The following is a 27,381-nucleotide window of genomic DNA, read 5'->3' as shown; positions in this document are numbered from 1 at the left end:
TCAGCATCCAGAAGTTCCGGGATTACAGGCTTGAGCCACCATTCTGGGCGCTAAATATAATTTTTAGTGAAAATGATTTTTCCATCTCCCAGGTTTAAGTGATTCTCTTGCCTCAGCCTCCCGAGTAGCTGGGATTACAGGGGTGTACCACCACGGCCAGCTAATTTTTGTATTTTTAGTAGAGACAGGGTTTCACCATGTTGACCATGCTGGTGTCGAACTCCTGACCTCAAATGATCTGCCAGCCTTGGCCTCCGAAAGTGTTGGGATTATAGGCGTGAGCCACCACATCTGCCCAAGAAATCCCCCTTATTTTTTTATTTTATTTTATTTTTGAGACAGGGTCTCGCTGTGTTGCCCAGGCTCTAGTGCAGTGGCACTATCTTGGCTCACTGCAACCTCCGCCTTCAGGGTTCAAGTGATTCTCCTGCTTCAGCCTCCTGAGTAGCTGGGATCACAGGTGCCCGCCACCACGCCCAGCTAAAGGAAATCCCCTGTAAAGAGGAAAGTTTAAAAAAAAATTTAAAAAGGAAAGAAAAAGAAGTACAAAATTTGTGGTACCTTGTCTTATTCTAATAAAAAATAATGATATTTAGCCACAGATAATAGGAACTAATGGGGGGAGGAAATTTTTTCTTTTGTGACCTACATTTCCAATAAAATTTCAGTTTTTATTAGAAAATTGAATATAAATGTTGTTTTGAACAACTGTACTACTAATAGATGTAACCCTTAAAGCCTTATTAAAGTTACAAAAAATTAATTTTAAAATGTCAATTAATTGATACACATTTGTTTTGAGGCAGGGTCTTGCTCTGTTACCCAGGTGGTAGTGCAGTGGGGGAGACACTGCTTATTGCAGCCTTGGCCTCCCGGGCTCAAGCAATCCTCCTACCTCCTTTTATTTTTTGTAGAGACAAGGTCTTGCTGTATTACCCAGGCTGGGTTCAACCGGTCCTCCCACCTCAGCCTCCCAAAGTGCTGGGATTATAGGCGTGAGCCACCCCGTGACCAACCTTTTTTTTTTTTTTTTTTTTTTTAAGAGACTGAGTCTTGGCCGGGCGCGGTGGCTCAAGCCTGTAATCCCAGCACTTTGGGAGGCCGAGACGGGCGGATCACGAGGTCAGGAGATCGAGACCATCCTGGCTAACCCGGTGAAACCCCGTCTCTACTAAAAATACAAAAAACTAGCCGGGCGAGGTGGCGGGCGCCTGTAGTCCCAGCTACTCGGGAGGCTGAGGCAGGAGAATGGCGTGAACCCGGGAGGCGGAGCTTGCAGTGAGCTGAGATCCGGCCACTGCACTCCAGCCTGGGCCGCAGAGCGAGACTCTGTCTCAAAAAAAAAAAAAAAAAAAGAGACTGAGTCTTGCTCTGTTACCCAGGTTGGAGTACAGTTGCATGAACATGGCTTACTGCAGTCTTGACCTCTTAGGTTCAAGTGACTCTCCCACCCAAGCCTCCCAGCAAGCCCTGTAGTACCTGGGACTACCGGTGCGCATCACAATGCTTGGCTAATTAAAAAAATTTTTTTGTAGAGACTGGGTTGAGCTATGCTGCCCAGGCTGGTCTTGAATTCCTGGCCTCAAGCAATCCTCCAAAAGTGTTGGGATTATAGGCATGAGTGAACCACTGCACCCGGCCTGTATACATATTTGTGTTGCAAACATATGATAGGGTGATCAATAGTAGGCTTTGAAGCATACCAATAAATTACATGTAGGATAAAACTATGGGAAGAATAGTGGGAATTATAAGAAAAGAAAAAAGAACAATGTTAAAGAAGGGTTTCTTGTGTTTTTAAAATGGATGGTGGTGGCTCTCAAATCACTGCTATTTGGGTAGGAATGGGTCAATACAAATGAAGGATGGAATTGTTTTATAAAGTGTCAATATTTACAAGACACTTGAGATTACATCCTTTGCATTTATTTAAATATATCATTGTATTTTATAATATTTCAGATGTCAACTGAAAAATGCATGAGGGGGATACACATATTTGAAATTCTTTTACAGAACACTGGAACAAAGGATTGAAAAGCAATAACCAGGTAGTTCTTGCACAATGGTTAATTTGTCCTTTTCAGCAGTGGTTAATTGCACATGCTCTCAAAGCTAGACCATCTGGGTTGAAATTATGTCCTCCTTTTCCTATTGTGTTAGGCACAGGGATGATTTTTTTAAATTTTCATTTTGAGACAGGGTCTTATTCCATTGCCCAGGCTGTGAGTGCAGTGATGCAATTATGGCTTACTGTAACCTTGGACTCCTGGCCTCAAGCAGTCCTCCCGCCTCATCCTCATCCCAAAGCCCTGGGATTACAGGCATGAGCCACTATGCCTGGCCTCTTTTTTAATTATTATTTTTTAAACTGAGGTATAATTTACACATAGAAACACGCTCTTTGGCAACCTGAACACACTCCTGTAACCAGCACCTAGATCAGGAAACAGAACAGTACCTGAATTCAGAATTCCCCCTCATGCTTGGGTGTCTTAGTCTCTCTGCTACTGATCCCACATCTCTAAAATGGGGATAATAATATCAACCCCTTGGGGTTGTTCTGAGGATTAGATGAACAAGTATCTGCAGAGCTGTCAGCACAGTGCCTGGTACAGGGCGAGTGCTACCGAAGTGTTGGCTGTTGTCATGATCCCCTAGGGCCACCAAGCCAGCACCTCTGCTTCCCTTCACCTCGGCCTAACAGCCCCAGGTTCCAGGAGCTTCTGGACCCAGCAGAACCACCTTCAGGTCCCCAACACACTAGATACGGTGGAGGGTAAGTCTCCAGCTCCTTACAAGAAGGGTTTGGAGAAAGCCACAGCACCGTCAAAGACCTGATGACCTTCAGATAAGTGACACACCCAGCCCAACATGAAATGTGCACTTTATTAGCTGTGTGACACTCCACTGCCCTCAAGAGACCCAACGTCACAGAACCATCAGAAGCAGAGGGCTGGAGGTCTGTCCTGACATGTCTACCACAGAAGACACCTCCATCTCCAGCCAGGTTGGAGTCTCATGGTAAGAGTGATCATGGTGACCAACCCTGGGCCTTGGTGCTGGGCCATGAGGTGCTGGAGGGTTTTGAGCTGGGAGGCTCAGAGCAAGGTACTCATGTAGATCAGAAACTTCTTTCTTCACTGCCCCCTCCATCCTGTAAGCTGCCTCCACACCTGAGACTCTCCCACCCTCCACCAGGCTTGCTGTTTAAATGGAGCCCTGGAGGAGGCTGGGATAAGTCCTGAGCTTCTTCACCCACGCCATCCTGGGTCACCTGGATCAGCAGTTTGTAGCTACTTTAGGAGATTAGGAGAGGCCCATCTGGGAGGCTGTCTGCCTCCCCAAGATCCTCTTTTTTTTGAGACGGAGTCTCGCTCTGTCACCTAGGCTGGAGTGCAGTGGCGCAGTCTCGGCTCACTGCAACCTCCACCTCCCGGGTCCACGCCATTCTCCTGCCTCAGCCTCCCCAGTAGCTGGGACTACAGGAGCCTGCCATCAGGTCTGGCTAATTTTTTAAAATTATTTTTAGTAGAGACAGGGTTTCACTGTGTTAGCCAGGATGGTCTTGATCTCCTGACCTCATTATCTGCCTGCCTCAGCCTCCCAAAGTGCTGGGATTACAGGTGTGAGCCACTGCACCCGGCCACCTCCTCAAGACCCTTAACTCTCACCTTGCCCACCTTCAATCCCCTCATGGTGTCTTTATCTTGGAGTTCAGTGGCCCCAACTCCCTGCAAATCCAGGATCTGAGCCATGTCTCTGGAAGTCCAGCTGCTTGGGAACAGAGCCAAGGTGTTCAGGGAGGGAGGAGAAGCAGGGACCACAGATGAGTCCCTGTACTTTCAGGGGATGCAGAGGTGAGGCCAGGGGTGCCCAGAGCCCCTCAGGCTGTTCCTCTTCTGAGGATGGTGCCAGAGTTTTGTCCGTTGCCACAGCCAGGTGAGGCATCCTGGGGGAGGAACTCCTGTGCTTTGCACTACAGTCGTCCAAGTCTCCATAGCTTGGGGTCTGGGAGGAGCAAGAAAGAGGGATGCACCCCAGGCCAGGCTACAGGTTAATCTACCCTGACTTCAGGGATGGGCTCAGGCAAAAATTGTACCTGACCTTCCCACACCTCAGGGTCCTGCTGCCCTGGCCCCAGCTGCAGGCTCTGTAGTCACATTCTGGGCTTTGCCAGCACCTTGCCCAGGCTAACCCTACCGTGACTCTGATCATAAAGGAGGTAAGCAGAAGCCCTGGCTGCTCTGGGGCCACAGAGGCTCTGGGCCTGATGCCACACTGTGACCAAGTCGGGCTAGGGAAGGCATGCAGCTGCTTCTAGGTAAGTCCCTGGGAATCCCCTCACCTCTTACCTGTGCAGGAGGCAGAAAGCCCTGGGGTAGCCTGGGCCCTGGACTCGTCATCTCCGAGGCTATAGGAAACAAGGCCAGGTCATTGGAGGCAGGGGCTTCCAGAATGTAGGTGGCTTGGCCCTGGGGCATGGGCTGCTGGAGGAGCTGCAAAATGCGGCTGAGGTCTGAGGACACGCGGGACTCCAGCCTGCCAGACAGAACCCCACAGTCAGGGTCAGGGCTGGCAAGAGCAGTTCCTGAGGGCAGCTGTCAATCTTGTAGCCTGTGTGCTGTTCCTGCTAGATGGAATGGCAGCCTGGGGCCTACCTGAAGCTATTTCCTTACTGGGATCCTCAGCCCCTGCCCAGATTCCCCCGGTACACCCCTGACTCTAACACCACCAGTGAGCAGGCACCAAGCAGACAACATTCAGTCCCCAAGATGCTTTGACGTGGATGTTCTAACTATCCCCATTTCACAAAAGGGCAAACTAGCTTCAGAGCTGTTCAGTAACTTGCCCACACTCTTGCTGGTAGGGAACAGAGCCAGAATTTGAAGCTAGACTGCTCTGCCTGTGAGCCCCCACTCTGCCACCACAGCCCTGCCATCCATAGGACACACCCCCTTTCCCTTTCCCAGGACCTGTGGAATTTGTTTCTGCACATGCTTGTGCCCCTCCCCTGAGAAGCTCCCTTGGCATGTTCCAGAGTTCGCTAGGGGAAGTCATCGGGGGAACTGTGCTTAGTGACAGGCATGGGTAGACCTGCAGCTAAATGGCCTACCCCATTCTAAAACCCACCTGGCACCCCGTGATGTCTCTGAGTCACTAGGAGGGGCTACCCATGCCCAGCCCCCAGCCCTGGCCACAGCGCACTCACCTGTTCATCTGGGCCTGGAGCTGCTCTAGCCTGGAGCCCAGCTTCAGAGGCCAACAATCTGGGTCTCCCTGAGGGGTTGGAGGGCTGTGCCTTGGGGGCATTTTCTGCAGCAGCTCAGGCCAGAGGCCAGATGCATCTGAGATGCTCAGGGGAGGGGCTGCATCTGCAGGAGGGAAAGGGAAGTCTCAGATGGGCCCAGCTGGTTCCACAGGCCTGACCCTTCTCAGTAGAGCCCGTCCCCCACCCCCTACCTGCCCTGGGGACACAGGGTATGAAGAGTGGCTCTCCTCACCTGGGTGCTCTGGAGCACAAGCTCCTGCCCCCATGGAGTTCTGGTTCCCAGGACCCAGGAGGTGGTAGCCCTTGGAGGGGAACTGGGGCCCCAGCTCATGGGGAGACCCTGGCAGGGTGAGGACTTTTAGCGCTGGTTTCACTGCCCAGGGAGCTGCAGCCCAGTGGCCCCCTGATGCCTTGGTGTGGAACCTCAGGGGGCTGGCTAGTCTCCATACACCCCTGGGGGTTGCATTTGAACCACAGAGCCCTCACTCTGCCTCTGAGGACACAGGCCATCAGGGCTGGGAGACTGGGGAGGAAGCAGGGCAAAGGTTCCAGCTCTGGGTCTAGAGAGGGAGCCCCTCTCCATTCATGGAGGGGTTGGTGCTGGGGAGGCAGGATGGAGAGGATATGGGAGGGGCAGGATGCTGGCCAGGGGCTGCGGGCTGGTGGGAGCGGGGGCTAGCTTTGCTCACCTGACTGGTTGTCATTGAGAAAGAAACCTTGGTGGTCTTGGCTGCCAGGAGCCTGTCGGGGGGATGAGTGGAGACCCCCGGCTGCCTTGTGGGAAACAAGAGGGTGAAGTAACAGGAACCAAAACTGGGATGGGGCCTCTTTGTTCTTCCCTGCCCTCACCCCATGGTGCTGTCACAACTAGGTGAAAGAGTGACAAGCAGCTGGGCACAGCAACGATGCCCTGGGTGGCTTCCTGCAGATGGCCCAGGCCGCAGAGACCACACCCCTCCTGTCCTGGTGCCCAGCTGCTAGGCATTCTGGCTGCCTGATGGCTGGGGCCCCAAGGCAGAGTCCTTACCAGGTGTCCCCTGTGCAGATTGTGGGGGTGGGGGGAGGGGAGATACTGAGGAAGGGGTGAGGGGATGGTGTGGGGAGGGCTGTCCACAGCCAGAAAGCCCACCCAGCTCCATGCTCAGGAAACTGGGCACAGGGCCCATGCCAGCAGAGTCCTCCCCTGAGGTGGAGGTGGAGGGGCGCCGGGGAAGAAACAGCCCGGGCTCTGTGTTTCCTGGCCAGGTGCACACTGCCTTCTTCCCATTAGTTCCCTCCTCTGTGATACCCTGCTCTGGGCATTCCAGGTCGGTCCTGGCTGTCCCACTCCTTGGCAAGCTTGATCTCCACATGGCTTCTCCTTTATACCTTTGTGACTTTGGCTATTTTACTTTGTGGCTCTTTATTTTTCTTGAGTTGTCAAAATCTCCTCTACTGAGGGATAAGTGTGAGAAGAGAGACAGCTTTGTCACCTCTTGGCAGCCCCTGTGCCTGGCACTGTGAGCCCTCTGGACGGGAGGCACCTTCCTTTTCAGCTTGGTGTGGTATGGTGGGAATGCCTGGGCTTTGGAGTCAGACAAATTAAATTCACATTTTGGCTCTGCCATTTACTAGCTGAATGGCTTTGGCCAATTTATTTATTGCCTCTAATCTTCAGTTTCCTCATCTGGAAAATAGGGATAGTAATACCATTTGCAAGGAGATCATGTAAACGAAGCCCCACCCTTAGCACATAGTCAGTGCTTAATAAATAGTAGCTATCCTCATACTTAGCATGACGCCAGCCATGGTAGTCACAGAAGAAATTATGGCAAAGGTTGTAGGATGGGGTTGAAAGGAAGGGTATTGGTCAGATGGGTGCCCTCAGGCCAGGCAGGCCCAGCCCTCAGCAGGCTGCCTGGGCATTTCTACCCACCCTGGCCCACCTGGCCCTGACTCACGTCCCGCAGGTTGAAGGTGACCTCCAGCTTACTCCAGAAGCTGTCCGCAAAGGCCGGGTACATGTCCAGCACCTCCAGCAGGTCTGCCCGCTGGATCTTGTGCAGGTCGCAGTAGGTCAGAGCCCGCACGTCTGCACTGGACTTGCCTGGCCGGGCATGGAGGCTGACGGGCTCCCCAAAGATGTCATTCTTCCCTGCCAGCCAGAGGGGTGGGAGTTTCTTCAGGGTCTGGCTCCATGCTCCCTTATGAGGGTCCTTTGACCATGACCTCCCCCAACCTCAGACATCCTTCTAGGCTGGGGCCTGCTGCCCAGGATCGAGCTCTGCCAATGATCCATGGCTGGATGTGCTGGCTGTGGGTGGCAGGGTGGTGGTGGTGGAGTGGCTGTTCTCTTCCTGTGCCCTTTGAGCCACCCAGGCTCCTCTCACTGTCTCCAGGCCCTTCAGAACCACCATCCATCATAATCTCCCTCCTGTAGCCCACACTCTTTGGCACAGTGGGCAGGAAGGGGCCCTAAAGCCTCAATGTCTGTCTCAACGTCTTCTTGCTGCTTGGCCTGCCGGTGCTGTGGAGCAGGGTGCAAGAAACCCGGGGCCAGAGCACCTAACTCCGCCAGGGCAGGGCCGGAGGCTTCTCTTTGTCTTCCCACTCCTGATTGTGGGGCCAGGTAACCAGCATGGCCCTGGTGGAGGAAGCCTGGGGAAGTTACTCCCCCTGTCTGGACCCCAGAGTCTTCATCTCTAAAATGGGTAAAACCTGATCTGCCTTGCCGACCCCACTGGACTGTTCAGGGAAGCAGATGAGGTGATGCTTGAGAAAGTGACTCAAAAAGCAACAGGCGGCTGGGCGCAGTGGCTCATGCCTGTAACCCCAGCACTTTGGGAGGCTGAGGCTGGTGGATTATTTGAGGTCAGTAGTTTGAGACCAGTCTGGCCAACATGGTGAAACCTCATCTCTACTAAAAACAACAACAACAAAAACAAAAATTAGCAGGGCATGGTGGCCTATAATCCCAGCTACTCGGGAAGCTGAGGCAGAAGAATCGCTTGAACCCGGGAGGCGGAGTTTGCTGGGAGCTGAGATTGCACCACTATACTCCAGCCTGGGCAACAGAGCGAGACTCTATCTAAAAAGCAAACAAAAAACAAAACAAAACAAAACAAAAAAGCAAGAGGCACCTGACTAGGTCCATGCAAGACAAGGCGGAAGGATGTCCCAGGGTAGACATGGGTGATGCTCAGGTATGTGGCAAGGGTACTGGGCCCTCCTGGTGCCAGGTGCTGTGCTGGCCAAAGGATATAAATATAAGATGTTGTGCCACCCATAAGGACCCCCTCAAATCCCTGCAAGATAGGTATATAAGCAGCTAACAAGTTTACAGCATGATCTGTAGAGCCCTAGAAACAGGAAGAACCAAGAGTTATGGGGCCATGGAGGAGGGAGGGGCTCCTCCTGCCAGGGGTGGCAGGGACAGAGAGGAGGGAGCTTACAGAGGAAGAGAAATGGGGGCTGTGTGGAGAGAAACAAGGACTGGCCCCCATGATAAAGGCAATCAGGGCAGAAGAAACAGCATGTGATCAGCACTGCACTGTCAGTGCCCAGGGGTGGAGAGCCCCAGGCCGGGGTGCCACAGAGCATGACTGCTTTGATTGCCACTCCCCCAGAAAGTCCAGCACCCTCAGCCTGGTGACACTGTGCAAGCGGCACTAACAGTTAGCACAGAGGGATGGGTGGAGGCTGGGATATGTCCCCACAAGAGAACAGGATCAAAGGACATTCACAGAAGAGAGGGCTGAGGCCTGGAGAGGGAAGGGGCTCACTAGGGCCACACATGAAAGCCTGAAGCTTGAAATCTGGGCAACACTATTATGTGATGGTTTTCCAGTAGATGAAAGATTCTGATCTAATATCTCTTTCTACTCAGGACAAAATGAGAGGTTTCATGTCTCTGACTGAGACTTAAATTGGATTAACTTCTTAATTATTAATAATAATTATCATCCCTCCCATGTGATGGCACTTTTTTTTTTTTCTTGCTCTGTCGCCCAGTCTGGAGTGCAGTGGCGTGATCTTGGCTCACTGCAATCTCCACCTCCTGGGTTCAAGCAATTCTCTGCCTCAGCCTCCCAAGTAGCTGGGACTACAGGCACCTGCCACCACACCGGGCTAAATTTTTGTGTTTCTAGTAGAGACGGGGTTTCACCATCTTGGCCAGGCTGGTCTTGAACTCCTGACCTTGTGATCCACGCACCTCAGCCCCCCAAAGTGCTGGAATTTCAGGCGTGAGCCACCACGCCCCCAGCCGTGGATGGCACATCTAAGGTAGGCTGGGAGTGAGGGAAGGTCTCATACAGAAACCTATGCCTAAGCCCAGCCTTGGAGGACAACTGGGATCTGCCGGACTGGCACAGGGTAGGGCGCTCCAGGCAGAGTGGCAGCACATGCAAGGGCACAGATTTAGAGAACTCTAAGTAGTTTGACTGGAGCATGAAGTACCAGGCGGAGGGTGGTGGGACAGGGTGGTCGGATTGGGATAACTGGGGATGCCACGCATGGCCCATGGGGAGCCATGGAGAGATCTTGAGCAGAAGAGACAGATGTACAGATGTCTCTTTCAGGTCACTGGCAGAAGGTAGAAGACAGGCATAGGAGTAAAACAGCCGTAGGGCCATGGGAAAGGAGTTCCCAACACCTTTCCAGGAAGGACCCAAAGAGGGCTGGATCCAGGCAGGGACAGGGAGACAGGTGTGAGATGGGGAGGTATGGACAAGTCTGGCTGGTGGACAGTGGGCAGGAATGAAGTAGGATGCCCCCTTGGCTGACTGTGGCGTGGGCAATGGGCAGATGCTTCACAGTGATGGGATGCTGAAGCAGCTGGTTTTGAGGAAAGGTGATTTCAGATTGGGATACATTGAGTTTGATCTGCTCATAGAATACTAAGGTGGCCATGCCCAGGAAGAATGGAATATTCTGGTCTAAGGAGACAGCGGGGCGAGGACAGAGCTCTGGGGATCCTTGTGGTACAGGTGAAGGCTGAGGCCATGGGAGCGAGGAGCAGGCCCAGGGGAGGGTGTCAGGTGAGGAGAGGAGAGCAGATCACCAGCAGGCCAGAGGAAGCAGAGAGAGAAGGGAGCCTGAGGGGTACCTGTCCAGAGGGGCTGGAGGATAGCCAGATCATGGGGACCAAAGGAGGGCGAGCCTGAAGTTGGGGTGGAGGTGAAGTCATGGGGCAGGCAAGGAAGATGAGAATCTAGGAGAGGACCCTGTGATGCTCAGAGAGGTAAAGTGACTTGCCCAAGGTCACACAGCAGGCATGTGGCAGAGGCTGCTTGTGACCTGTCTGTCCCCCTTGCCCAGTGCTCATACCCTTCCTCCAAAGTGTCTGGCTATCCCTGTGTCTGCACTGAATGAGACTGGGGTCCCCAGCCAGGGAATCCCCCTCCACCCAGAGAGACCATTGGCCTTTCTCCCTGAACTCCCCAAGAGTGCAAAAAGGTAGGAAGACCTGCCTGGGTTTCTGAGTCACACTGACAGCCCTGGAATCCCTGCCTGGCCACAGACTAGCATGATCTCCCTCAGCTTCAACTTCTCTCTCAGGAAAATGGGACCTCTGGCAGAGGGCTGTTTTAAGGATTCAGGAAGCTGGGTATATATCTCTCCCGGGTACATGCTGTACACGTTGCTGGCCAGTAGAAGTAAAATCCTCATCAGGAAGAGGGTGACCTGGGCAGGGCATCTTCAATCCCGCCGCCTTCCATCCAATCCCCAACACAGGTCTGGTCCACTCCGCCTGACCCACCTAGGATGGCCACGACCACGTCGTCGCGCAGGATCTCGATGGAGCCTCGGGAGATGAAGTAGAGCGTGGAGAGCACATCGCCGAGGTGTACCAGCGTGTCCCCAGGCGGCGCGTGCGTGGTCTTGAACTTGACGGCTAATGCGCGCAGGCAGCCCTTGCTGGCTCCGCTGAAAGCCGGGCAGTGCTGCAGCAGCGCGCGGTGCAGGTGCAGGCAGATGTCAGCCTGCAGGCACTCGGGGAAGCCCTTCAGCACCTGCAAGGCGGGCGGCCAAGTCCAGCGGGGCGCGGCCGGGGTGGGGCTAGGGGAGAGGGTGGGGAGGGCTCTGGGGACGCCCCGCCCCCGCAGGATCTTGGCCTCCCCCGGGCATTGGCCAGAGCGGCGGGGCTCACCGCGTTCATGTCAATGCCATTGGTGTAGGACCAGGCGTGCTGGAAGTACTCCTCCAGGCGCTGGCGCAGCGGGTTGGGGATCTGGTGGAAGCGGATGAACTCCTTGACGCGCAGCATCTGCGTGTGGTAGCGCGCGGTGCCCGAGTACAGGCGCTGGATGATCGCGGACACGTTCCCGAAGATGCTGGCGTACATCAGGGCTGGGGGCGGGGCGGGGAGGGGAGTGAGCTCCTCCGCGGCCCCACTGGGCCTGAGCTTACCCGGGCCTTCCTCTTTCCAGCAGCTCCCTGGTGAGGGACCCCTCTGTCCAGGGAGAAGTCAGGAGTGACCAGGGCAGAGCCAGGGCACATGGGGAACAAAGGCCCCTGGGCTTCCTGCCCTCCTCCCTATGCCCTGTGCCTCTTGGCATCTTACTGGGCCCAGCGGTCAAACACCCGAGAAGAAAGAAGGAAGGCAATGGATTTTTGTTTTTTGTTTTTTGTTTTTTTTTTTTGAGACGGAGTCTCGCTCTGTCACCCAGGCTGGAGTGCAGTGGCCGGATCTCAGCTCACTGCAAGCTCCGCCTCCCGGGTTCACGCCATTCTCCTGTCTCAGCCTCCCGAGTAGCTGGGACTACAGGCGCCCGCCAACTCACCCGGCTAGTTTTTTTTTTGTATTTTTTAGTAGAGACGGGGTTTCACCGTGTTAGCCAGGATGGTCTGGATCTCCTGACCTCGTGATCCGCCCGTCTCGGCCTCCCAAAGTGCTGGGATTACAGGCTTGAGCCACCGCGCCCGGCTGGCAATGGATTTTTAAAGTTCAGATCTGCTTTCTCCTTTAAGTTGTAAAAATACAATGAAAAGAAAAGTCTCCGCCGGGTGTGGTAGCTCAGGCCTGTAATCCCAGCACTTTGGGAGGCTGAGGTGGGCAGATCACCTGAGGTCAGGAGTTCGAGACCAACCCAGACAACATGGTGAAACCCCGTCTCTACCAAAAAAATACAAAAATTATCCGGGCGTGGTGGTGCCTGCCTGTAATCCCAGCTACTTGGGAGGCTGAGGCATGAGAATCGCTTGAACCCAGGAGGCAGAGGTTGCAGTGAGCCAAGACTGTGCCTCTGAGCTCCAGCCTGGGCAACAGAATGAGACCATCTCAAAAAAAACAAAAGCAACAAAAAAGAGCAATCTCAATTTCTTGTTTTCACCCATTTTCTTCCCTTGTTTTTGTTTTTTTGGGCTTTCACATCTCTAAATACTCTGAACATGACAACTCAATCTATGTGTAAAATTCCATGCTGCCTCTTGTGTTCCTAAACTAGGTATCTTGGGAGGCAGGCAGCTGGGAGCAGGGATAGAGAGCAGCACAGCCTTGGAGCCGAACCCCTGGGCTGGGATCCGGTCACTCGGACATTTCCTAGCTGTGTGCCCTCTGGCAATTTGCACTATCTGGGTTCTTTCTTTATAAACTGGGCTCAGAAGGAAATGAAATGTGGGCTTTTGTGAAGGGTTTAAAAGAGTGCCTGGCAGAGCTGGCTTCATGTGTGCAACCCGTGTGGACACACGGGGCCGCATGCTAAGAGCCCTGCATTTGGTTTAATACTCTGCTGTCACTGTCGAAAAATTCTTTTTTTTTTTTTTTGAGACGGAGTCTTGCTCTGTCACCCAGGGGAGTGCAGTGGCGCCATCTCAGCTCACTGCAAGCTCCGCCTCCCGGGTTCAAGCTATTCTCCTGCCTCAGCCTCCTGAGTAGCTAGGACTACAGGCGTGCGCCACCATGCCGGCTAATGTTTGTATTTTTAGTAGAGATGGGGTTTCACCATGTTGGTCAGGCTGGTCTCAAACTCCTGACCTCATGATCCGCCCACCTCGGCCTCCCAAAGTGCTGGGATTACAGGCATGAGCCACCACACCCGGTGAAAAATTCTTAATAATTTTTTTTTCTTTTTTGAGATGGAGTCTCACTCTGTCACCTAAGCTGAAGTCAAGTGGCACGATCTTGGCTCACTGCAACCTCTGCCTCCCAGGTTCAAGCGATTCTCCTGCCTCAGTCTCCTGAGTAGCTGGCATTATAGGCATGTGCCACCACACCTGGCTAATTTTTTGTATTTTTTAGTAGAGATGGGGTTTCACCATGTTGGCCAGGCTGGTCTTGAACTCTTGACCTCGGGTGATTCACCTGCCTTGGTGTCCCAGAGTGCTGGGATTACCAGACTTGAGCCACCACACTTGGCTGATTCTTTTTTTTTTTTTTTTTTTTGAGACGGAGTCTCGCTCTGTCGCCCAGGCTGGAGTGCAGTGGCTGGATCTCAGCTCACTGCAAGCTCCACCTCCCGGGTTCACGCCATTCTCCCGCCTCAGTCTCCCGCGTAGCTGGGACTACAGGCGCCCGCCACCTCGCCCGGCTAATTTTTTGTATTTTTTAGTAGAGACGGGGTTTCACTGGGTTAGCCAGGATGGTCTCGATCTCCTGACCTCATGATCCGCCCGTCTCGGCCTCCCAAAGTGCTGGGATTACAGGCTTGAGCCACCGCGCCCGGCACTTGGCTGATTCTTAATAATTTTTAAACAAGGGTCCCTACATTTTCATTTTGCTCTGGGCCCTGCAAATTATGTAGCCTGTCTTGGTGCCTGGCAGATAGCATAGACTGTGTGGGTGTTACATTTTGTGTACAATTGGTGCACACGCCAGCAAAAATTCATTGTGCTGCACACTTAGGATCAGTGTACTGCATGAATTGTTGCTATGTGTTATGTTCTATCTCAGTACAAAACTACAAATAAAATTTCACAGGTAAGACCAGAGCATGAAGTTAGGCCATGGCATGAGGTCTCACTCACAGCCAATGAGCATGACGCAGATGGAGAAGACCTTCTCGGAGTTGGTGTTGGGTGAGACATTGCCGAAGCCCACGCTGGTAAGGCTGCTGAAGGTGAAGTAGAGGGCTGTGACATACTTGTCCTGCACCGAGGGGCCCGAGGCTGGGTCGCTGCCGTTGTAGCGCTTGCCAAGCTGCACACCCAGGCTGTCCAGCCAGCCGATCTTGTGTTCCAGGTAGGGCCGCTCCACATTGCCGATGGCGTACCAGATGCAGGCCAGCCAATGCGCAATGAGCGCAAAGGTGCACATGAGCAAGAAGAGCACAGCCGCCCCGTACTCAGAGTAGCGGTCCAACTTCCGTGCCACGCGCACCAGCCGCAGCAGCCGCGCTGTCTTCAATAGCCCGATCAGGGTTGTGGTCTGGAGGGGTAGGGAAATGGTAACAGGGCTGGGGTCAGCCCTTGGATGGGTGCACTGAGGCCTGCTTTTGTTCACTCATGCATACAACCACATAGTCATTCAACAAACCTTTATGGAGAACCTGCTCCGGGCCACGCACTTGGCAGTGTGGCACGGTATGGGACATTAAGGATCTCAGCCTAAAGCTCAAAATAGTGTTCCGGTTGCTAGGACAGAAGTCCAGTGGGAGCACAGAGGAAGAGGAGGTCAAGTCTGCAGAGGCAGGTCAGGGGAAGCTTCATGGATGAGGTGACGCATGAGGTGAGCCTAGAGAGAGGAGGCTAGGGCTCCAGGCAGACGGGAGGGAGAGGGAAAGGGCACTCCTGTCTCAAGGAGCAGCATGAGCAATGGCACTGAGGTGTGAAGTGCGTGGCCCACATGGGAAACCGAGCGTGGCACTACAGCCTGGTGCGCATATGGAACATGGAGGAGCAGCGAGAGCCGTGCCCGGGAAGGGCAGGGCGGGCAGGGGCCCTGTGGGCTTCAGGGTCCATCACCAGCTTGGCTTCTATTCTGTAGGCCTTGGGGAGCCACTGAAAATTCTGAGGACCCTGTACATCCCAGAAGGTGGAACACAGGGTCAAGTAAGCGATCTGAAACTTGCTGTGGCAGTTGTGTGGAGGGGCGGGAGGCTGGCAAGTTTGGTGATGGGACACGGATGAGTATGAAGGCCACTCAGTGTCCAGGTGGGGGCAGCGGGGTAGGAGGGTGGATTTGCTGTGTCTTACGGGGGCTTGGAGGAGAGGAGCCCTGCTGGACACCCCCTGCTGGACAGGCTGGGGTGAGGAGGGGGTACTGGAGCACAGAAGGCAGAGTCGATTTCAGTGAAAAGCTGATCCTGAGGAGAGTGGGCAAGAGGAGACCGTGGGACTGGAAGCTATGAGAAAGGCATGTAGATGCCTTCATGTCACCTATGGGCAGCCGGGTGGGCATAGTGGAGGGCTAGGGGGCGAGGTGGGACCCAGGGTGCACTGGGGAGTGGCCTGGGGATCCCTTTCTCCCTCCAGGGTGAGTGCAGTTTGGAAGTGAGCATGAGGGGCCGGGACCACATGAGTGCCCATCCTGGAATGGGTAGCCTGCTCCTCTTACCAGGGCCTACTCGGAGAGGGGGCAGAGGGGCAGAGGCCTGGGGGTGCAGCCTGGGCAGGTCCTTTTCCAGGGCTGGGAGGTGACATGTTAGGGGCCTCCTCTCCACCTCCACGTGCTTCAGCAAAAGTGCCCAGTGCCAGGTATTCTCCGCACCTAGTGCTGTGCAGCAGGGAGGGCTTGAGGCCAGCGTGCAGAGGACAGCCACAGCTGCTGGCCTGGAGAGGGTCTGCTCACCTCATCGGAGCCGGTGCGGAAGATCAGGAGGTCAAAAGGGATGGCGGCCACCATGTCGATGAGGAACCAGCCCTTGAAGTAGTGGACGGCGATGCGGCGGGGGTGGCTGACCACCTCATCATTGGTGTTGACGTAGGTGGTGCGGAAGTTGATGACGATGTCCACGACGAACATGATGTCCACGATGAGATCCACCACAGTGAGGGGACTGCAGGTATATCCACAGGCCCCACGCCGCGATTCGTCCTGGTCGCTGAGCAGGAAGGCAGCTGAATAGGGTGTGAAGACAGCCGTGTAGATGACCAGCAGCAGGATGAGCCAGTCCCACACGGCCTTGAAGGGGCTGTAATGCAGGATGGTCCAGCGGTGGATGCGCGGCGCCTGCAGCTTGTACTCGGGCAGCACATCCGCGCCCAGGGACAGGACCTAGGGGTGAGGCCGAGGGTGGTCAGGTCGGGGGCAGCCACAGCTGGTGAGACCAGCCTAGAGGGCTGAGGCCTGGGGAAGGTGTAGTGGGAGAGGGTGGATGACCATGGCTTTGGTGGGCAGAGGGGATGAGGGAGAGACAGGGTGGGGGATGTCTGAGAAGGCAGGTTCCTAAGGGGACAGATGCCTCGGGAGGAAGTGCAGAGAAAGGAGTTGGGATGCAAGAGGAGGGGTATGGCTCTGCCCCATAGCGACCCCAGGTTTGATGCTCACAAGCTGCCTTGGAAACATCCTGGAGTGGGTGGAGCCAGGGCAGGGGAGGGCCAGGCCCATGGTCATCTGTGGGCCCATTCCACACAAGAGCCCACTGAAGGGGTAACTGGTGGGCTGATCCTCTCTGGTGGGCTTGGGAGGCCCCCTGTGGTCAGGGTTCCTGATGGGAACAGGTCACCCCTAGAAGAGCGTCTTCCTTTCTGAGGGCCCTGGGGAGGCTGGACCAGTGAGTGCCCTCTCTGGGACCAACTCAGAGCCTCTCATGGAAATAGTCCATGGGGTAGGGGTGCAGCCAACCTGGACCCTCAACAGGTCCTGGACAAAGGAAAACTGACTCCTCCCCACACATGTCCAAGAGTTTGGAACATCACCTTCTGCAGAGACCTCACTTCTCCCTTCTCCCCTCCCGCCCCCACCTCCAAGACTGTGATTAACCCAGGATCTCTAGGCCCAGCTGCCCAACACGAGAGGCAGCCAGGGCATTAGGAAGGGCATGGGTACTGAAGCCAGGCCTCCCCGGTTGAATCCCAGGTGTGACATGTGCTATAGGTGAGCCTTACACAAGTTTTGTAACCTCTGTGAGCCTCAGTTCCCTCATCTGCAAAATGAAATCACAAAGGACAACAAAAGCCACGGGTAGTGAGGAAATGAGATGCGTCTGTTCTCATGTAGTTAGTGAGATGCATCTATTCTCACGGAGATGGCACGCGCTGCTCTACACAGCAATTCCCCGTCCACCCTCCTCCTCCCTCATCCTCATCAGACACTGCTCCAGACAAGGATGGAGCCGGAAGGGTGTTCCATGGACCTTCTCTCCCACCAGATGAGATCTGGTGGATGGTTCAGGTTTAGGAAAATTTGCAATGTAAGGTTTGACCTTGGAAACAAAATCAATTAGGAGGTGGGATCACAATAAGGCAGATCCATTTGGTTTCAACCAGAGGGTCCCTATCTGACATCCAAACCCTTGAGCGCAGCTACCATGTCCCCACCCTGCAGTGACCTGCTCAGCCTTGAGGCCTCACTTCGTACTTCCCCAGGAAGCCCCCTCTGAATCCACATAGACTTGGGCTCTTTTTTTATTTTCTCCCTGTCCCTGTATCTACCCAGCTGCATGGTGGTGCTCCACTGAGTCATGGGCTCACTGAGTTTGGCTCCCTTGCCGGCCCTCTCCTCCCTATGTGCCCAGCTCTTGGTCCACATGAGCTCTCAACTGCAGGTCCCTGAATGAGCACCGGAAACTGGGGCTCCCTGATCAGGAGCAGCTGCCGTCACACCCTGGGTATCAGAGGCCGCTAGGACCCTGTTAGGGTGAAACAAGGCCCTTCCCTAGGCCTGCCTGGGTGGGGAGTGGGAGGGAGACAGAAGGAATGGTGGGGGGTGGTTTAAAGTAGGCTGAGAGGAGAGTTCCTCAGCTCCTCAGGGCCCCCAGACAGGGGGACCCCCAAAATCTCCCACTGCCTCCAAAGCCAGCTTGAGGGCCCTTTGTGGCAAAGCCCACCCTGCCCAAGTCCCCCAGAGGTGCAAGGCCTTCAGGACACCCAGGCTCTGGTGTGAGGCCACAGCCGTCGAAGCTCTTCAAGTTCTGGTTGAGGCCGATGTGACTTCCCTGATCTGGGTCCTCGCCTGCCCTTTCCCCTGAGATCTGTCAGGCACCTCCCTGGACCTAAGACCCACATGGAGTGGGGGAGTGATGCCAAGAGGGGCCAAGCTGAGGAACAAACAGGGGCAGGCAGATTGGGCAGGTGCCGGGACTATGGGCCCAGCCAGGCCTGGCTGTCTTCACCAACTACTTTCCAGTCTAACAGCCCCCCCATGGCAGCCCCCAACAGTGGCATCAACCTAAGACGCCCTGGGGTAAGCAGCTGGGGGGCTTCCCAGGGTCAGGCCTTTGGGCCACTCTGCCTGACCTCATAGGGCACAGTCCTGCAGCCTGGCGTCCTGCCCTCCTTGGGATCCTTGAGCTCAGTGAGGTGCTGAGTGGTTTCCCCACACCTGGTTCCAGCAGCAACTGTGCTTCAGGTGAAAACAGGCAGGAGGGAAAAGAGCTGCCTCCAGCCCCAACACAGGGACAGCTGGGAAAGGAAAGCTGGGAGCAGGCCACTCTGGGCTCTGCATTGCTCAACCTTGGCCTGGACCCCTGGCTACGGCTTATAGCTTTGTCTGTCTCCTGGGGCCAGAACTACTCAATGTCAAATGGGTCCCCAGAGACCATTTAGTCAATGTCTCTCCTGCACATGAAAGCCCTGAGGTCTAGAAAGGGGGCTGGTAGTTTCCCCGGCCAAGATCACACAGGGAGTCAGTGCCAGGACTGTGGTCACTGGAGCCTCCAGCAGGGCTCCTTGCATTTCCCTCTGGAATGGTTAGGCCTTCTTCCAGCCCCATGAAAAAGGACAGCAGGGTGAGCTGGAGCAGAGGACCCACGGAAGCCTGCCTTGGGGTGGCCAAGGAGGAGCTGCAGGGGTCCTTCAGGGCCTGGCCCCCAGGAAGCTGATTAAAGATAGCTGGAGGTGGCAGCCCTGCCCTGCCCCACCCTGCCTGTGTTCACATTGGAAGGAAGTAGGGAGGGTGGCTTTTGTCTCAAAGGCAAGGGGGTGGCACAAGGCTGGGACGCCCGCATGCCAGCTCTCCTCTCAGTTTGGCCCTGGCATGTCTCCTCTCTGCCTTTCCTTCCCTGTGACAGGCTGAGCCTTGGGCAGGACCCCGTGGTAGCCTGCATGTCCACTCGCTGCCCTGGCTTCTCCAGGCCTAGGCGTCAGCGTCGTTCACAGGCCCTGCTGACCCCAGCCTCCTCTGGCTCCAGGAGCTGGGCACAACAGCTGTGACCTCAGGCAGACCTGTAGGTCTTTAAGTCTCAAACAGGACAGGACACCTGGGGCTCGAACCAGATATTAGAGGCTGGACAGGCAGGATCTCTTTACCGGCCAAGGCCCCAGAAGGGCCTGGGCCCAGAGCCTGGGAGAGGACCCTGGAGGCCTGGCACAGCTCCGCACACCCTGCTCTGCAGGCCCGCACCTGGGTGACCTTCTCAGTGACGTTCTGTGTCCGCTCCACCACCTTATGGGGCGCGATGATCTCAATCTCCGTGGTGGAGCTGGAGCGATGCTTCTCCAAGTTGAACTCCACGAAGTTGAGTGTGAACTGCGGGATCTGGCTGATGGTCCTGTACTTGCCCCTGCCTGTGCCTGGCCCTGGTCCGCCCGGCCTGCCGTGAGAGCCCTCTGAAACCAGGGCCAGAAGTCAGAGCAGCCAGGACCAGGGGACCCTCATGCGTCCCTCCCACCGCCACCTTCACCCTGCCTCACCGGAGCCCAGGAAGCTCTGGGACAATAGGCGCTGGGACAAGCTGCGGCTGCTGCGCTTGGCCAGGAGCTGGGCCAGGTCCTCGAAGTTGAGGATGAACATGATGACAGCCCCGTCCTCATTCTTCACGGGCACCACGTCCACCAGGCAGCGGAAGCTGGAGGCTGCAAACACCATTGGGGGGATGGGGAGTGGGCCCTGAAGGAGTCCCCTCCTGCAGTGATCTGGCTAGGGAAGGGGCTGAGTGAAGGTCAAGTGAAGGGCAGCCACTGGGGTGAAGAGGCCTGGACAGTGACCAGAGCTACTGGGCAGAGGGTGGGTAAGGCTGCACAGCTGGTGCTCCACCCACAGGGCAGAGGTGGGGAGAGCGGCTAAGCTGCTCATTAGGAGATAAGGTAGCATCAGATCAGGCCCAAGTCCACGCTCGGCCATCAGCTCAGAGCTTAACCTCAAGGTCTGCTTCTGCTGTAATTAAAGCTGAGCAGATGGGGGTGGATTAAGTGGGGAGGTAAGGCTGGGCATTCTACCCCATGGAGTTGGGTTGGCCCTGGGCTCTCTTCCCATATTCCCATCCTGCAAAGATGCCCTGCTCCTGTGATGCGGGGAGGAATTCGTTGTTGAAAGTACACTAAGTGCTGGGCATGGGGCCAGCTGGAATATTTGGCCTCAGGAGGTCCCTGAGGGGCAGGCATGGACCCCCATTCTGCAGAAGAGAGCCTGGGGTTCTCAGAAACTGACTTTCAAGGGCTGGGAGGGAGCATGGAGAGAGGATCCCTGGTTTTGCAGGATGCAATAGCTTGGAAAAGGGAAGGAACTTGTTTAGGAGGAGGGTGCTGGGGCCAGAACCAGGCTGCTGCTCTGGGCCTAGGAGGAGTGTGAGGTCCCAAGACAGGGCTGGGCCCAGGGAGTAGGCAGAGCAGTGGCCTGGGCGCCAGAAACGGAGGAGGATGTCCATGTGGGGACAAGGCAGGCCCCTCCAGCCACCTTTCCCATCATCTTGGGCAACCCACACCCAGCAGCTGGCTGCCCTGTGCCTCTCAGGCTATAGACTCTGCCCCTTCAGGGTCTCGCTGCAGCCCCCTTCGGTGGGTGGAACAATACCAGTTAAAATGTCCCATACCTGGTCAGGCGCGGTGGCTCATGCCTGTAATCCCAGCACTTTGGGAGGCTGAGGCAGGCGAATCACTTGAGGCCAGGAATTCAAGAACAGCCTGACCAACATGGTGAAACCCCATCTGTACTAAAAATACAAAAATTAGCCGGGCGTGGTAGTGTGGGCCTGTAGTCCCAGCTACTCGGGAGGCTGAGGCAGGAGAATCGCTTGAACCCAGGAGGCTGAGGTTGCAGTGAGCCAAGATCATGCCACTGCACTCCAGCCTGGGTGACAGAGGGAGACTCTGTCTTAAATAAATAAACAAACAAAATACCCCATACCCAAGAGCCCCAAGCCGGGCACCCCATGAGCACCCTCTCCATGGGAGTCCTATGTCCCTCAACTCAAACTGTTGGCAGGTATCAGGCCCAAAGGGCAGGATCCTCATGGGGCAGGGGCCTCAGGTGACCATGCAAATGAGAAGGCAGAGCTGCACTCCCTGAGGGCAGGTTAGGCTCTGCTTCACCTGTCCCAGGTGTTGTTTGTTGACTGAGTGGATGGAAGCCGATGTGTGGGGGACGCAGGCCGGACGCTGGTGGGAGTATCGCTGCTGTGGAACTCACTGGAATGACTCTCCACCAGACTCCTTGTTTCATCCTCAGCCCCTCCTCACAGCCATCAGAGCTGGGGTGCAGCTGAGCCACCCCTATCCTCCCTCTCGCTTTCCTCCCCGGGGAGTAGGAATCTCCCGTATTGGATTTCTGGACTCCCAGGCACCAGGCAGCCATCTACCATCTGCTGCCTGGGCCCAGGGGAGACATCCACACCGGGGAGAGGTGCCTGCCTGCTTCACCCACTCCTGGGCGCACAGTGCTACAGGCCCAGACTCCCAGGCCCAAGCCCATCACTCTAGTCAGCCTGGGGCATGGCGACACTTGGACGCTGAAACCTGGATAGGGAGCCTCCTTGGCCAGTGGCCTGGTACACTGCTCCTAAGACCAGATTATATTGTCAATCTTTCTGGCACTGCAAAGATCTGGACTGGCAGGGGTCGGGGAGAGGGCAGAGCTGGGCAGAGGGGCAGAGGGCCTCCAGGCTCTCTCAGCTGCTGGGCGCTGCCAACGAAGTCTTGGAGTGGCTGCACCCAGCAATTGATGTTACTGGAAAATTGATGCAATTGGAAAATTGCGGCTGGGAATGGACCAAAGACCAGCCCGTTATAGCAGTGAGGGCTGGGGCTGGGGTGGGGTGTCGGTGCATGGTACCCCATGCCCCGCCCCCATACCTGCGGCCTGTGGGGTAGGCAGACAGGAGGCTAGGAGGATTTGGAAGAGTGCAGAGCATTCTTCGAATGCCCCAGGCTGCCCCAGGCTGTCCTTGCTTACCTGTGGCTCAGAGCCCCTACACAATAAAAGCCCACATCTAGGTGACCAAAAGTGGGTAAGTATAACATCTCAGGTTATGCCCAGGAGTGGCAGTGTTCCCATGCCCTCGCTGGGGCCCTGGGGGAGGAACCACAGTCTCTGCCCGCTGTTTCCTTTCAGGAGCTCCTCCCAGCACCCCCCTCTCTGACCAAGGGCAGCAGGTTTGCCTGCCCCCTGGGAATTCCCATTCTTTCTTATCCTCTAGGTTTGTACTTTTCTTAGCAAAGGCACCCCACTTCTCTCCCCTGGGACACCCCACTTCTCTGTGTTCTTCTCTCCCTCTTGAATGGGCTCCTTCCTTCAGTTTCCCAGCACTCACAGCCTCCTTGTTGTCTTCACCTCTCTCTCCTAATGCACACCCGATCCAGCACTGTGGTGAGCCCCCAGGGAGAGGCTGGTGCTACAAAAAGCTGCCACTGAGAGAGTGGCCACTGCATGCCACCTCCTGGCTTGGTCCTCCTGGCATTCATGGGTGTGCATATGGTAAACATGGGGGGAGAGTGGGGGTAGACAGCAGCCCCTTGTCCCATCCTCCTCATCAAGAGCTGAGGACTGGAGAAGTCCCAGGACTCCTCTGACCTGGCTTGGGGACTCTGGTTTGGAATCCTCAGAGAAGAGGACCCGGGAAAGGTAGGCTGGGGTGGGCTCTCAGGCAGGTGCCAGTGCAGGGCAGGCATGGGTGACACTGGGGGGATCTGAGTGCTCTCCTTTCTTCCCTCCAAACTCTCACCGGTTCTAGTCCTGCCACATCCCCATTCCTCCTTATCTGTTAGGTTCTCACCACTCCTAGCAAAGGCAAATAGAGGAAGAGCCAGTTTCCCAGGGGTCTCTGAGCTGTCTCCTGTGGTATTTTTGCCAAGTGCCCTGGCCTCTTTGAGCCCAACTGTCTGTAGCTGCACAACGTGGAGCTATGTGAACACAAACCCTCCATTTTGACTTCGAGAATTTTCAGTGGATTACCCCTTTAGAGGAAAAGAGGATTATGTATAAATCAGCTAGAGATCTGCTCAGGACCCCTTCCCACCTCCCTGGAGTTGGGGGTTGGGGGGGAAGGGAGGTACTGACCCGAGGAGGAAGGAAATCACCATTAGGATGCCCCTCAGCAGGACTGTAAGATGTACGTGAATATAGTAAAAAAAAGGATCATGTGCCAGCCTGGGCAACATAGTGAGACCTCCATCCCTACAAAAAATTAAAAAAATAGCCAGGTGTGATGGTGCACACCTGTAGTCTCAGCTACTCAGCTACTCGGGAGACTGAGATGGGAGGCTGCAGTGAGCTATGTTCTTGCCAGGCTGGGTAACAGAGCAAGACCCTGTTTAAAATAAATAAATAAATAAATAAAAAGGATTATATGCGGTCTGTGGTCAGAGTGGACCTTAAGGTGAACATCAGTTATCTGAGCACAACATCCTTCCCTTGGTGTAATGCAGGCTGGGAAGCTCACTTTTCTGGGCTTCAGGACAATTTCAGGAAGGTTCAGGTAATCAAAGCCTTGGGCAATAAGATAGGGAAGGGCCGAAGGTGGGATGGGAGTAGATTGGGACTTATGGGGCACAAGGTATGTGGGTAATTTCCCATTTTCACTGAGGGTCTGCCCCCAAGACAAGGTTCCTAGGTTCCCTTCTGAGACCTGAGGACTCCCACAGGATTCTGATCTGAGTCCTGATCTCAGGGGGCCAAGGCCAGGCTTTGACTTCTGCCCTCTGTCCAGACACCTGCAGGGTGCTGAGGGGACCCCAAGAGCCATCACCTGACATCCCTTGGAGTCTGGGATCAGGTATAGCTGTAGTGTCAAGGACAGGAAAAGTAAGGACCTGCTGTACCTCACCCCCCATTTCCTGCTGTCCCATCCTGTTCCCCAGGACCCTTCTCACTCCCCTGACTGCCACCTCCTCTCTGCAATGATGTGAGGAGGTGAGGTCACAGCTTTTAAAAATATTCTGACTTCATTAACCCTGTGAGTGCTGCCACACTAAGCTAGATTCTTCCCAGTCCCCCCCGGCTGCCCCTGCATGCTGTACTTCCCACTGCCACTTACTCAAGTGGCAACAGCAGGAACAACCAGGACCTACCCGAGAAGCGGTAACTCTGAGAAGCCTGCAAACACACACACACACACACACACACACACACACACACACACACACAGGTATGCACTTGTAAGCACACACACACACACAGAGGCACACACATGCAAGCACACACATGCTCATGTTCCACACACTCCAGGCTCCTGAAACCTGGGCTCTCAGCACTCCTCAGTCCCGATCCAGAGACATCCATTCTTTATCTGCACTCAGGTGGCCTCATGCCTGCCTTCCCTGGGGACTTCTCTCTCCTGAGCACTTCCTTCCCCAGAAATCCTGCCTCTAAACACAAAGACACCTGGGGTCCTTTCTTTCCTCTTGGGGTTACTCAAAAGAAATCTCTGAGGGAGGAATCCAGAGACTTGGGTTCCAGTCCCAGGTTGGACTCTATCAGTGGGATTTTGGGCAAATCCCTTCCACATCTATGAAATGAAGGGATTTACCTAAGCCAGTGGTTCCTAAAGTAGGCAGGACATCAGAACCACCAGGGAGATATTTCCGAATATACCCGCTTGGCCTCATCTCACACCTTCTGAGTCAGCCTCTCTCTAGAGAAAGCATGTTTTGGGAAACATGCTCTGGGTAATTCTGATGCAGAACCAGGTTGGGCGCCATTGATTCAAGAGATTTCCAAGGACATTCAGGCTCTTTTCCTCATTCCCACCCATCCTGCCAGGTCCAGTGAGGACCCTGCGGTCCTGGGGAGTGGGGGAGGATTTCCAAGGGCTGCTGAGCTCTGTCTTCAGTCCCTGACCTATGCTTCTGTTCTGCTTGCAGTATGCTCCAGCTGGCAGTAACAACCCAAACGCCATCTGAATGAGCCTCCTGGTCAGGGAAAACTCCAGACCCTGTCTCCCCAAAGAACTAAGACTGGATGAGGCAGGCCCACCCCACTTTCCCAGCCAAAAGCCACCATGCCTTGCCTGGCCACAGAGGCCTTGAGGTGGTGACTCCTCTAATCCCTGGAGCAGACGGAGAGGAGGGAAGGTTAATTTCCATCCCAGCTGCCTGACAGCTGGGGCTGACAGTGACAGAGTGGAGAGCCAGGAAACCAGGGACACAAGGGAGGGATGGCAGAGTGGGAGGCCCTGCCCCAGGCCAGGACCAGTGGGTGGCCCAGCCTGATCCCTAGCTCCTGCAAAGGACCTCAGAAGGCGTCATATCCAATGCCTGTGGAGGAACCAAGGCCCCTACAAGAAACAGGGTTTGTGCAGGCCCTTTGGATCCTGGGTCAGTGCCTTCTCCAAGGCCATCCTGGCTGGACAAGACAGAGGGCCAAGCCTGCCCTGCAAAGCCTCTGGCCTGAGTGTGCCTCACCATCCTTGCGGTAGTAGAGGATGTCCACCTTGCACTCCTCAGCCCCCAGCAGGGCCTGCGCTAGGCGAGACACAGCGCTGCTTGGTGTGTTGGGGCCTGTGAGGAAGTCGCAGGTGCAGGGTTGCTGCATCACCTCCACTCGGGAGTAGCCAAAGAGTTCACAGAAGCCATCGTTGCAGTAAATGATGGCGCAGTTCTCCATCTGAGCATTGGCGATCAGGAACTTCCGACCTGGGGTGGGAGGTGGGAGGCAAAAAGTCCATGGGAGCCAGGATCCGGAGGCAGGGAGGGAAAGATCATAAGGACTCTTGGGGGCAGTAAGGGGAATTTAGGCAGAGGAGCAGGGCAGTGACCAGAACGAGGGAGGGAGTCGGGCCTGGGGATTGTGGGAAGACTAGGGCAGTGAGGGTCATGAGGTGGAAGGAAGGCCCAAGGCCTCCTGGAAGCAGGAAAAGTGTCAGAAAGGGAGGCAGGCATGTGACCAGATGGGGGTCTGGCCTGGGAAAGCTCCTGGGAAGACCAGCGCCAGGATATGAAAAGGAAGGAAAGGAAGGACTCAGGAAAGCCTCTGGAGGACGCGGGGGCGGGGGCGGGCAGTGGCTGGAAGGGGAGGTTCGGACTTGGGGCACCAAGGAAACAGCTGGGGGTGGGGAGGGAAGGGCTGCACCCTGCTCCTTGTGTTCCAGAAAAGAGGACAGCATTTAAGGCGAGCGGGTCCCGCTGGAGGAGAAGGTGTTAGGGACATCAAAGGAAGGATTTTGCATTCAGTACCCGGCACTCACCACCTTGCCCGGTTAGAAGTTAGTAAAGGGGTCCGGCCCCCGCTTTCACGGAACCAGGACTCCAGATCGTCCCCCCGCCCCAACATACACACACTCACTTTGGCCCTCGAACTTGCGGATGATGGTGTCCAGGTAAGTGTTCTGGGGAGCGACGTGGCCCCTACGGACCGGCATCTTTCGGCGGCGGCCCCTGCCGGGAGCCACAGGCGTCCCCGGCTCCCGGCGTCTCTGTCTGTCCTCGGGCTCAGCAGCGTCCGGCTCGGGTGGGCGTCGCCCCCGGGCTCCACGCCCCGCCCGCCAGCCTGCGTGTGCCCTCCCCTGCCCTTCCCTCCCCACTCCTACCCCACCTCTCCTTTCCTTTCCTGCGCTCTCCTGCCCTCCGCTCGCCTCCCTGGCCCGCGCCCTCCTCGCCTCCTCTCCTCTGAGACGGCCCGGGAGCTGTCCTCGCCTTGGTGCTGAAAGAAGCCGCGCGCCGGCGGCGGAGAGGGGGCCGCTGGGCGGGGCAGTTTCTCTGGGACCCGACGGAGCTGGGGCGGGGCCTTGCATCCTACGGGACAGGGCGGGGCAGGGCTGGGGTCCCGGCCCTGGAATAGGGCAGGTGTTCTCTGGGGAGCTGCTTCTGTTCGTGTCGCAAGGGCCAATAGCCTCAGCGCCTCTTGGATCCCCTCCCAGTACCAAAGGGAGTCTCCCTTC

The 27,381-nt window shown here is 55.6% G+C and overlaps 1 protein-coding gene across 5 annotated transcripts; it reads right to left on the bottom strand.

The window, feature by feature from the left end:
• Positions 1-305: 305 nt before the first annotated feature.
• Positions 306-26,918, bottom strand: KCNH6 (potassium voltage-gated channel subfamily H member 6). Of its 5 annotated transcripts, none has more exons than XM_045374596.3 (14): positions 26,787-26,918; positions 25,907-26,137; positions 19,985-20,146; positions 19,695-19,900; positions 15,981-16,406; positions 14,219-14,618; positions 11,403-11,602; positions 11,013-11,265; positions 7,213-7,406; positions 5,962-6,046; positions 5,213-5,375; positions 4,356-4,542; positions 3,675-4,011; positions 306-494 (listed from the first exon to the last, which is right to left on the bottom strand). In XM_045374596.3, the coding sequence occupies exons 1-13, from the start codon at positions 26,860-26,862 to the stop codon at positions 3,718-3,720; spliced, it is 2,877 nt and encodes a 958-aa protein (XP_045230531.2). In that variant the 5' UTR covers positions 26,863-26,918; the 3' UTR covers positions 306-494; positions 3,675-3,717. The 5 variants fall into 5 exon arrangements, 3 of the variants coding, with proteins under 3 accessions (XP_045230531.2, XP_005584696.3, XP_005584695.3); XM_005584638.5 differs by lacking the exon at positions 306-494 and adding an exon at positions 5,505-5,612 and having other exon boundaries at positions 1,912-4,011; XR_012426006.1 differs by lacking the exon at positions 306-494 and having other exon boundaries at positions 1,905-4,011; positions 5,962-6,042.
• Positions 26,919-27,381: the final 463 nt, after the last annotated feature.

This window comes from Macaca fascicularis, chromosome 16, assembly GCF_037993035.2.
Source record: "Macaca fascicularis isolate 582-1 chromosome 16, T2T-MFA8v1.1".
NCBI classification, from domain to species: Eukaryota; Metazoa; Chordata; class Mammalia; order Primates; family Cercopithecidae; genus Macaca; species Macaca fascicularis.
Note: the sequence above shows the minus strand (reverse complement) of the source record. Positions and strands in the feature narration are given on the sequence as shown.

What these genes read in the sequence shown, in the direction of transcription:
- KCNH6 (XM_005584638.5), bottom strand. Translation starts at nt 26,862, where the DNA reads ATGCCGGTCCGTAGGGGCCACGTCGCTCCCCAGAACACTTACCTGGAC. An exon ending in CGTGGTCGTGGCCATCCTAG is followed by an intron (nt 7,407 to 11,012) that starts GTGGGTCAGGCG and finishes TCTGGCTGGCAG; the next exon opens with GGAAGAATGACATCTTTGGG. An exon ending in TTGTGCTCCAGAGCACCCAG is followed by an intron (nt 5,376 to 5,504) that starts GTGAGGAGAGCC and finishes TCCCTCCTGCAG; the next exon opens with ATGCAGCCCCTCCCCTGAGC.